This window comes from Dipodomys spectabilis, unplaced genomic scaffold, assembly GCF_019054845.1.
Source record: "Dipodomys spectabilis isolate Male_0828 unplaced genomic scaffold, ASM1905484v1 ptg000227l, whole genome shotgun sequence".
Taxonomy (NCBI): Eukaryota; Metazoa; Chordata; class Mammalia; order Rodentia; family Heteromyidae; genus Dipodomys; species Dipodomys spectabilis.
Window position 1 is genome coordinate 4,905,384 of NW_024870904.1, and position 12,213 is coordinate 4,917,596.

The 12,213-nt window shown below is 39.1% G+C and overlaps 1 protein-coding gene across 1 annotated transcript in view; it reads right to left on the reverse strand.

Annotated features, from left to right (window-relative positions):
• Positions 1–573: 573 nt before the first annotated feature.
• Positions 574–12,213, reverse strand: part of LOC122123338 (zinc finger protein 157-like) — a 537,300-nt gene continuing 525,660 nt past the window's right edge. The window contains exons 3-5 of the mRNA XM_042697686.1: positions 2,699–2,788; positions 1,936–2,036; positions 574–1,383 (exon numbers count right to left, since the gene is read on the reverse strand). Coding sequence (XP_042553620.1) covers positions 574–1,383; positions 1,936–2,036; positions 2,699–2,788 — 1,001 coding nt within the window. The remainder of the gene's footprint in view (positions 1,384–1,935; positions 2,037–2,698; positions 2,789–12,213) is intronic.

Here is a 12,213-nt window from a genome sequence, read left to right on the forward strand (position 1 = left end):
CTATATCATAAGGTCTCTATCCTGTATTATTTCTGTATTGCAATTTCAATTTTCTTACAGATCGAAAACTTTGCCCATTTGGTACAATCCTAAGTTATTTCATTTGTGTGAATCAACTTATGTGTGTTAAGCTGTGACCTCCAGGTCTTTCCACACTGGTTGCATTCATAAGGTTTCTCTCCTTGTGTTCTGTGATGGATGTTAAGGTGTGCTTTACAGGTGAAAGAATTTCCATGCCTGCTACATACATAACATTTCTCTCTGGTGGGTTTTTTTCTGATGGACAGAAAGTTGTATGTTCTGGGTGAAAGATTTTCCATATAGCTTACATTCATAAAATTTCTCTCCTGTGTGTGCTCTCTGGTGGACAGTAAGGTGTAGCTTCTGGCTAAGACTTTCCACACATATGACATTCATAAGGTTTCTTTCCTATGTGTCTTTTCTGACGGACAGTGAGGTTTGACTTCCAGGTGATAGACAACACACATGTTACATTCATAAGGTTTCTCTCTTGTGTGTGTGGTCTTGTGGCCAGTAATTTATGACTTCTTGGTGAAAGACTTTCCACACCTGTTACATTCGTGAGGTTTCTCTCCAGTGTGTTCTCTGATGTCTAGTAAGGCTTGATTTCTGGGTGAAAGACTTACCACACACATTACATTCATGAGGTTTCTCTCCTGTGTGTGTTCTCTGGTGGCTAGTAAGATATGCCTTGCTGGTGAAAGACTTTCCACAAATGTTACATTCAAAAGGTTTCTCTCCTGTGTGTGTTCTCTGGTGGACAGTGAGGTTTGACTTCCGGATGAATGCCTTTCCACACAAGTTACATTGAAAAGGTTTCTTTCCTGTATGTGTTATCTGATGGGCAGTGAGATTTGACTTCCAGATGAAGGACATTCCACACAAGTTACATTCATAAATTTTCTCTCTTGTGTGTGTTCTCTGGTGGCTAGTAAGGTAGTCCTTGCAAGTGAAAGACTTTCTGCAAATGTTACATTCAAAAGGTTTCTCTTTTGTGTGTATCCTCTGGTGGCGAGTAAGCTTTGATTTCTGGGTGAAACACTTTCCACACATGTTACATTCATAATGTTTCTCTCTAGTATGTGTTCTCTGGTGGACAGTAAGGCATGCCTCCTTGACAAAAGACTTTCCACACACGTTGCATTCATAAGGTTTCTCTCCTGTGTGTGTTCTCTGGTGGACAGTGAGGTGTGACTTCTGGGTGAAAGACTTTCCACAAATGTTACATTCATAAGGTTTCTTTCTTGTGTGTGTTCTCTGGTGGACAGTGAGCTCTGACTTCCAGTTGAAAGACTTTCCACAAATGTTACATTCATAAGGTTTCTTTCCTGTGTGTGTTCTCTGGTGGACAGTGAATTTTGACTTCCAGATGAAAGACTTTCCACAAATGTTACATTCATAAGGTTTCTTTCCTGTGAGTGTTCTCTGGTGGGTAGTAAGGTTTGACTTCCAGGTGAAAGACATTTCACACATGTTACATTGAAAAGGTTTCTCACCTGTGTGTCTTTTCTGGTGGACAGTAAGGTGTGACTTCTGGGTGAAAGACTTTCCACACACATTACATTCATATGGTTTGTTTCCTGTGTGAATTCTCAGGTGCACAGTAAGGTATGCCTTACAGGTGAAAATCTTTCCACACATGTTACATTCATAAGGTTTCTCTCCTGTCTGTTTTCTCTGAGGGATGATAGGGTGTGTCTTCTCAGTGAAAGACCTTTCACATTGTTTATATTCTTCAACTACAGAAGGCACATGAGGACTATATGCAGCACACATCTTACCAGGTTCACTGAAAACACCCATGTTCTGACACCCAGTGACCTTTTCTGTCCTCATGCCTAAGGAGTTCCCATTATTCTTAATCAGTTCTGACTTCTGTATGGAGCTCAAATGAAAACTTTTTATAAGTCTCACATTTTCCTCCCCTGGGTTACAATTCATGACTGCTACTTCAGAGAGATATTTATTGTGACTTTCCTGACAGGGGCTAATTTCATCCTCCTTTTCTGGGACATCTAAAATGAATAACAGGAAAATAGACAAAAACATAAATGAGATCCATAAATTCCTTAATGTAAAGGTATTTTCTCACACTCTGTTACAAGATTTTCAAATATCAAAGCATTCCTTTATGCAGAATATATATTTTCTATGCAATGTAGTAATTAAGAAAGTAGTACTGACATTTTACAATGGAAAATAATGTTTTTCTGTATTTAAGATTTTTCTTTTTTTCTCAAGGAAATATTTACTCAAATTATTCATCTATGTACTTTTAATGCTTCCATTCTGAATCTCACTCTATGCACAGCATAACTGATGAGAAATTGTCACATCAGAGGATAGCAGCCCTAGCATACTCCTATTTTCCTCCTAACTTCATAATACTAGTTTAAAAGAAAATGAGATCTCCTTTCTACATTTTTTATTGTCTTTTTCTCATTATGAATGACTTCTCTACAGAAAAAGAGAATTGCTAACATTAACTACACTGGCACACCAAATTCAGTTTGTCTCCACGTGAATTCTGGATTTACAATTCCTTGAGACAAAACATCACCTACTTTTCTGCTACACATGACTCAGGTGTACAAGGCAGATTTCCCTCTAAACAGCTCAAGATAAACAGACCAATAGGCTCTGGACCAATCATCACCTTCAAGATGCTTTAACTCACCTGTGAAATTCTCTTCTGAGTCTTCTCTTATCCATGGATCTGTACCTTGCTCCAGCTTGACAATCAATTTAGGTTTAGGAACACAGAGGCCTGTGATTAAGAAAAAGTGGAGAACTATTGTTCTTGCTGGGTCATCATTAATATAAGGTTGCAGATATCCTGCTCACAAGGTTGCTCCTAAATCTGCTTTCTCAATTGTTTTATTTTTTGGTGGGTGGGTTCTGTTGTGGGGCCTGAACTCTGGACCTGGGAGCTGTCTCTCAGCTCTTAAGCGCAAGGCTAGCACTCTATCACTTGAGCCACAATGCCAATTCCAGATTTTTTTATGCTGATGTGGTGCTGAGCAATCGAACACAGTGCCTCAAGCATGCAAGACAAGCGCTCTACCACTGAGCCACCTTCCCAGCCCATGGTTTCTCAATTCTTCACAGCTCCATGGTGGAGTAGCATCCAGCTTTGGGTTTATTTTGCTAAATGTGTGGCTTGAACTCAGCTCTTTTGCTAAAAGCTAGCATTCTACTAGTTTGAGTCTTGGCTACATTTCTAGTTTTGAATGGTTAATTGGAGATAAGAGTCTCATGGTCATTTTTCTACAGCTGCTGGTTTCAAACTGAAACCTTCAGATGTCAGCCTCCAGAGTATCTGGGATTGGTAGCTTGAAGCACTAAACCCTGTAGCAGGTTGAGCTTACAAATACACAGTTTTACTAATTGATTTCCAGAGCATACTGTCAGTAGTAATGTATGTTCTATTCTAGACTGTAGATCCACCTATAATAATTACCCAAGTCTGGGAAGTCAGTCTGCTATTAGTGGATCATAGTTTAGAACTTTTGTCCAACTATTGATTTGCCTTCTTAAAGAATGAGAATAAAATTAGCTCTTGTGTTACATATAATGAAGTTGAAGTTTCTCTTAGAAAAAAATAACACTTCCCATGGCCTGGAATCTTTTTTTTTTTTTTTTTTTTTTAGAAATTGTAATGGTCCAAATGCTTACACCTGTAATCCTACACTTCGGAGGTGAGATCAGAAGAGGCAGGCTTGAAACCAACCTGGGCACAGAAACTCAGAATATACCCCAAAACAAAAGTGAAAATAGAATGGTGGCTCAAGCACTAGTGTGAAAGACAAACAACACCAAGCTCTCAGACCCAAATTTGACTGGCTTATATACTAGCAGTTTTTTACCTAGGAATGGACTGGAATCTTCTCCCTGAATAACACAAATAGTCTAATGTCTACTAAAATAAAAGCACTTGATCTTCCAAGTAAAAATAACCTTTGCTCACCCAAGGACATGAGGTTGCTATAAGTCTCCAGCATTACATCTCTATGAAGGGTCCTCTGACCAGGATCCAGATCCTGCCACTCCTTCCAGGTGAAGTTCACAGCCACATCATCAAATGACATCAGCTTCTGTAATGGCACATTTCCATCAAGAAATTAGACCTGGGTTATGAGAATTCCAACCTGGAATTTCATTATGCTCCAGGTATGCTTTTGTCTTACATAAAATGTTTGCAGCTAGCTTTGTTATCTATTCACTGGGAGAATTAAATACCAAACTAGAAATATTTGACAATACATAAACCGGGTCATGAAAATACACAGATTTGCAGGACGCTGGTGGCTTATGCCTGTAATCCTAGGTATTCAGGAGGCTGAGGTCTGAGGATCAAGGTTCAAGGCCAGCCCAGGCAGGAAAGTCCTTGAGACACTTATCTCCAATAAACCACCAGAAAATGAAAGTAGCACTGTCACTCAAGTGGTAGCACTCACCTTAACCTGAAGAGCTGAGGGAAAACAACCAGACCCAGAATTCAAGCCCCAAGACCAATAAAAAATTACAGTTTCAATAATGCACGCAAACATATTTCTGCTGCTAGCAATAGAGACAAGATAAAAACTCTAAGGAGACAATAATCTGGCATGATAACATTAAGTCTAAGGAGGTGTCTGAAAAATAATATTATCATTTTTGATAAAATTTCAGTACATACCAGGGTAAAAATGAATTAAACCAATATTTTTCCTGTTTGGCACATACTGCTTCACCATAATTCCTATTTAGACCTTCTCTCAAAAGCAAGCAGCACACATTCAGGATATCACATGGAATACAGAACATAGAACATTGCTAGATCTATGAAAAGCAGTGTCCACATGAATATTAAAGAAAAAACAACAACACAGTAATAGTACTCCAGAAAGTAACTAATACTTGATTAGGCCCTTATAAAATTTAATTGAGTTCCCACATAAAAATATCCGTGGTTTACCATGTTTGGTTTAAATGCTAAATATTGAAATATGGTCATAGATACCCTGATATTTCCTTCCCATGTAAAAAAGAACTGCTACCATGAAATTTTGTAAACTTTGCCTACATTCTACAATACAAAATAAAGGTGGAGGGAAAAAAATGTTCCTTACAAGGTTTTCATTTTAATAGCCCTTCATGGAAGGTGAAGGCAAATATAGAGAGGCTCAAGGAACACTGAAGATGACAAAAATGATAAATATGACCAAATGCTCAAATGCGTTACATATTCCTGAGTCCTTTCTCCAGTAGATCTCTAAGCTTATATTTTCACTTGTGTTAGTTAATAGTGAAATACCTCAGAGATCAACATCAATTAGTGAGCAAACATCTGTGAGATGTTGTGACAAGTGATATTTCTAATAGAGAACATCTCGTCAATGTATTATTTTTTTTCAACATTAGTTCCAATCTTATACTGGCAGTGAATTAAAATATTCAAAAGTAGTGGGAAGGAAAAACAAAACTGAATACCACATCAAATGAAGTTAGACCAACACAAAATCAGGAGAAAACAGATTTTCTTGTAGTGTATCAATTGGTAGAAGGAAGGACTTTTCTGTAGGGAACTCTGAAGTTGAGCAGAAGGGGAAAAGGTTTGAGAGGTTGGAATTCCAGCCTGACAGCATTGAGAGAACTAAGAGCTGGCTGCAGATGGCTTAAAGAGAATTCTGGAGAGGGTTAAGAGACTGGAGTACAGGCCTTTTCCTTACTGTTGGAAAGATAGCATCTGAAACTGAGGTGCTGTTGACCTTGAAGGCTAGGTAAGGTGAACTCCATGTCTGGATTTTCTCTGGGCAAGAGTCTTCTGTCTCAGGAGAATAAGGAAACATGTGTTCCTCACAACCTGTTGTGGCTCTGACTGTACTATTAATATAGATACTTCATTTTTGCATGTTATTAATGGTAATCTTCCCTGTGTGCACTCAAGGAACTATGCTTGCTTGCTGTTGCCCAGGGACAAAGTGCCAGAGAGCATTCAGAACCCTGGTTTCCTCTAAGTCTATCTGTTTATGTTTTTTTGTTTCTCTAATTTTTGTTTGTGGAATCCTGTAGAACTCTCTAGGCAACAATTTTCCTATACTACCGGTAAGAAAAATGTCGATCCTAAGAGCCATATCAGCAACGTAAAACTGATCACTAAGAAAACCTTGTTCCAGATAGATCATTTGAAGAAAAGAAACAACTGAGACACATATGGAGGAAAGAGGTAATGAAAAGAGAAAAAAAATGATAGAAAGATAGATACAAAGAGAGAGAAAGAAAAATAACCAACACTAGCGGGTAGAAAATCAAAAATAGAGAGAGAAAATAGAGGAAAGAAATCTTGTGAGAATACTTTAGAGAACAAACAGGAATTTGTAGAAAGACCATAAAGCTTAGCAACAAATACAGGCAAAGTTTCAAGTAAGACCAAGACCATGAAGCAGTCCAAGAAGTATATATGGAGAGTAATTTAAGTACATATAGGTTAATTATTCCTTAAGAACATACGAAGGTGTGTATGACCACACTATTTCAGCAATTCCAGGAAAATTTCATTGAGATAGTTTAATGTTACTCATGAGGATGTGATCTGGTGGCAATCTATCCTTCACCTTCCCTGAGGAGTAACCTGCTTGGTGTCATTACATCACATAACAGGTGTGACTACATTTTATGACAAGATGAAACCTAGACATTCTGAAGCCAATCTGAATTCAACTTAGAAAAAATATAACCATTTAATCTGCTAAACCTATAAGCAATCTTTACCTGCTAATTTACAAGCCATCTTTACCTGATTTATTAATATATTCCTTAGGCTGAATCCTTGTGGTTGGTATTGTTTTTAATTCTTGGACACCTTTAGGTTCATATAATGGAATGGAAAACAAATGAAAAATAAAAAAATCAACTCACCCGAGATCCATTCATTCTGTCTTCCTGCTGACAATGAGCAGAAGATTCTGGAAGCATGGCTGCGATATAAGGTAAATGACCCATTCAGTAATGAATTTGTGAGATTTGGGGCCCAGAATTTCCTCTTGCAAACATGATACCTGGGCTGGAAAACCATAAAGCCTTCTTTTTTTAAATGTTTATTTATTTTTTATTGTGAAATCGTAAAGCCTTCTTATAAGAGAAGAATCTTTAATGTCTCAAGCAGAGCATGAAAGAGTCCAATAAACACAAATCCAGCCCATTTCATGATAGATAGATATTATTAAACCAACTAATTTCTATGTTTATGTACACACTAAATTGAAAAAAATTAATGTTCCAACTGAAATTATTGAATAATTGAAAGCAAAAACATATCATATTTCCACTAAAAGTAGTTTATTACTGAATATACTTCGGGATGTATGAACTGCTTTTTTATTTTATTTTATTTTATTTATTTATTTTTTTTTTTTTTTGGGTCCGGTCCTGGGGCCTGAACTCTGGACCTGGGCGCTGTCCCTCAGCTCTTCAGCTCAAGGCTAGCGCTCTACCACTTGAGCCACAGCGCCACTTCTGGCTTTTATTCTTTTTGCTTATGTGGTGCTGTGGAATCGATCCCAGGGCCTTAGGCATGCAAGGCAAGCACTCTACCACTGAGCCAACTTCCCAGCCCCTGAACTGCTTTTTTAATGCAAAGGTATCCTAGGAATCCATTCGATTTTGAGTTCTACCTCATTCATTTACATATTGAAACACCATGGAAAACATGTATGATGTAACTCAGTAGTTTTCACCCAAAATTAGAGAGAAAAATGTATTGAGAATATATTTCTTATGTTATACTATTTCAATAATGGGTGTCAAATGGCACATTTCACTCTAACCATTGCACACATATGCAGTGATTAGCAATTTGCCATTTAACATGCTTTGGTCAAAGGGACATGAGTAAAGATGAGGTAAACCCAGGTTTGAGAAGTCCCTAACGTTCATTTCCCTAAACAGTCATGCGAAGAACCTTGGCCATCCAGAAGATATAACATAAAATAATCGATATAGACGTGACACAACTGAAGATAAGTAACACCTACAAAGCATACAACCTTGAGTAAGACATATTACCTCAAGTTTTCTTCTGTGATTTTTCTTTTTAGGACACATGTCCCAGACCAACACTTTCTGTACTACCAGGCAAAACCAAGCGATTAGAGCTAGCATTAGCAAATCCATAGATGGCACATTTAATGTAAGTTTGCATGATTACATACTAAAAATAAGTGTTAACAGGCTGAATAAATTAGCAAGAAGAGGATTAGGGATTACTACATGAATAGATACTTTCAGTCATAACAATTACCCCACCATCCCAAACCACAGCTTCAGGTACCCTCTCATAACTATGCTCTGGCTTATTCCTCAATCCAGCTCATCATGACTCCTAGAAATTGGTTTAAATCTTGCAACAACACAAAGTGATTGAGAGTGGTGTAGGAAAGAGTATCACCTGAATCTGGTGCTCAGGGAAGTAGCAACAATTTTTGCATAAGGCAAAGGAAGCTAGGAACATCTTCCCCTTCCTGTGCTTTACTGCTTCTTCCAATTAGGGCTTCTCAGAATTGACAAGGTCTGTCCATTTAGGATGGAGATTCCTATTCATAGGGTGCTCTGCTTCAAACATTGCTAGGCTTCATTCCTAAAAATACAGGACCAGCCACTCACTACTCCAATATCCCATGTACAACTGTCTCTAGATACAGGGTCGAATACAAACACGTGTGAACTCAAGCCAGGAGATTAAAACCTCAAGCCAAACAGATTAAAATATCTCTATTAGAAAAATCACCAGAGACCCAAATACAACTTCAATGTAAGAGTTGAGGCACACATGTCACAATTACACTAGAATTCTCCCTGTACTCCTCTTACACCTGGGCAAAGCAAATAAAGTCACATGTGTTAATAGAAGAATCCCTTGGTCTTGGAGGACAAATGCACAGCTCTTGGGCTCTCCTCATCTGCAGAATCACCCAGCTTGCTCTCAGATATTTGGGAACCAGGTTCTTCCACCTCAGGGCCTAGAGCCTAATGACAGCACAAACTCCTGAACCTCAAGCAAATTATCAAATCCAGACTGGAGAAAAGTGTGGAAGGGGCAGTAGGAACTTTAACTGAAGTGTAATGCTCTCCCTTTGAGCTGAGGAGCTCAGGAATGGTGCTTGCAGGCCCAGAGTTTAAGCCCCACCAACGACCAAACAGAACCAGAAAAAGGAAAAGGAATACGTGGAGGGGAGACTCCCGCAGCAATCGCACAGTTCCTACCTGACATCAGTTCCAAAGTCTGAGATTCCTTCAAGTTACAGCTCCCAAGCTCCACTGCACAGAGCTGGGCGCTGGCCTTGTGGCTGCCACCTAAAGTCTAAACTTTACTTCAGGGCACTTCCAGCAGCAAGGCAAAGGGAAAGAACCCAGAAGAAGCCTACTTAAAATGCCCATGGTGGGCAGGGAGACGCATGCGCAAAAGGATCTTCTGCCCCACCTCCACCCTCCAAAATAACAAAAACAACCCAGGACTTTAAAAGAAAATGTCCTTCTTGAAGAACTACAATTCCCACAATGCTCGGCACCATCCTGGTCACAAGAGGGCATGGATGTATTGGGACTTTCTCTCCCTGCTGTAGGAGCTAAGTTGAATTTTACTTGAAAAACAATATTTCCTTCCTGAAACCAGCCACAAAATGTAAATATATGGGGACAAGTGCATGCATTGACTGTTTGGTTCTTTGTTCTAATAATGAAATTGAGTTTATGTGACTGTGTTGCTCATACATTCCTTTTTGTTCCATTCCTGTGTTCTGCTGAATGTAAATTATATCTCTGTTTTGTCTTAAATTGTTTAATACCTCTCCTCTCATCTTACAAAGGTACTCACAGACACTGAACTTATACCGGGTCAATTCCCATTGCTGTAACGTACACAAAGGCTTAGAATAGGAAGATTGATAGTGGATATGCAGTATAATCCTTGTGTTGATTTGCCTTTCGAAAAAATCTATCAATTAATTCTCCAGAAAATTCCCAATTCTATCTATTAAATCAAAAGGACTTTTAGATTGTTTCTGAAGTTTGCTTTTCATCTAAGGGTGTTATGATTGTTGTTTTTGCTGTTGGTCCTGTAGCTAGAACACAGAGCTTGTGCACTATCTGTGAGCATTGGCTGTGCTCTATTTGCGTATCTTTAATAATTTCTTCAGGTAAATAGTGAAAAGTTTCCTCACAGGGATTCTTAATTACATGGCACATTACACTGATTTTCCTACAAAGAGAGTGATTTGGGGTCAGAATGAATGCAGGTGTGTAGAAGAGTGAAGTTTAGGGTAGGTCTATGTTGATGTGAAGCTTAATCACTTGCAAACCAGTCTGATTTTGTCTTCTCATTTTTGCATGTGAAAATCTCTTTAATATTCTTACCTCCTCTCTGAAACTAAAAGTTCCTCTCAGTAGCTTTAGGCTACATATCTAGGGGACCTCAGACTTGTCTTCTCAGACCTTATTCATTAAGCTGTGGAATAAATCTTTTGTCTCCTGCGGCAGTCTCATCAGAACACAAGCAAGACTTCTGTGGGCCAATGGGATGATAATTAAGGAGACAGAGAGAGGGATGATGGCACAATTCTGCTGTGTCTCTCAAATACTTGTGTAATATTGGTCTAAGCCCACTCTGCCAAAAAGGGCAAACAGCACACTTCTTTCCTCATTCTATTTCAATCTAGCTTTTCCACCAAAGCCTCCCTTCACTTAAAGTCCAGGCGAATCAGCTAGAACACACACTTCCTCAAACCATAAAGGGCAAGGACTTGCAGTCCTGAGGGTGGGAGTCATTGGCCCTGAAGCCTTTGCTCACATTTTGCCTGCTCCTGCAGGCACCCCAGGATCTGCAAGTCTCTCTCTCTCTCATAATCAGAGATCCTATACTTGTCTCCTAAAACTTATTGTGATTTTCGGGTGATCCTTTACATACAACATAATTGGGATGGATTGGATTGGAAACTTTCTTACCTGATTTTATTTCTCCAGTGTATGGGTTTTGCATGTCCGTTTGTGGAGCTGAACTATTCCTCATGAAAAATGGGAATCAAAGGGCATATTTGGATTATAGACTTCAACTGAAAAGCACCTCTGATAATATAAAGAAAACCTAATTTCATTCTGTAAAAGTAAATTCCTAAGAGGCAAAGAGAAAAGGATCAGGAAAAAGTGGAGTGCTTCGAACACTACCTGTGAAGTGTAGTTTTCATTTTTCAAGTCTATATTTCTGATGCATTTATTTATACTTTTATCCTTTTTTTGTTTGTTGTTCGGTCATGGCACTTGTACTCTGAGCCTGGGAACCATCACTGAGCTCAAGTGCTCTACCATGTGAGCCACAACACACTTCTGGATTTTTAGTTGTCTCTGGAGATAAGTGTCTCACACATGTTGCTGGCCTGTCTGACGTTGAACCGGGATCCACAGTTACAGCCTATTGAAAAGTGAAGATTACAGACATGAGGGACTAGTACCCAGCTTACATTTCTTGTGTGTTTTGTCCCAACCCTGGGGCTTGAACTCAGTGCATGGACACTGTCACTGAACTTCTTTTGCTCAAGAATAGCACCCTACTACATGAGCCACATTTCCACATTAAGCTTTTTCTCAGTATGTGGTACTGAGGACTTGAACCCAGGGCTTCATGCGTGCTAGGTAAGCATACTACCACTGCTGGGGCCAGCCACAACTCCAGCAGTGCTCCAGAAGAACAAGGGGATGATAATGGAAGAGACAGAGACAAGACCAATGATGAATTTCCCTTTATTCCAGCAATGACCTTAGCTATAGACATTTTCTCTATGTGCACAATGCTTGCATCACATTTTTCTAGGACCCAATGTGCCAGCAAGTGCAGATCATATGCATCCTTCCTCATTCTAGTTCAACCTTTGTCCACCAAATTTCTACAGGTAAGCCCGCAGGGCCAGAAGTAATAGGAAAACTCCCTCATATGAATAGGGCAGTAGTTGTGGAGATTTTGCTCACACCTTGCCAGCTCCTGGCACCTCTGGGTCTCCAATGTCTCTCCTTTATCATTTTGTAAATTGAGCAAGTGTCTAATAGCCTGAACCTAGAAAAAGCAGCAGATCATATATCTCAGGAAGAATCGAAGAAAAAGGCTTACGAAAAGAAGGAAGAGCAAAAGGCGTAAGAAATAGCAAAAGGTGTGTTATTATCCAG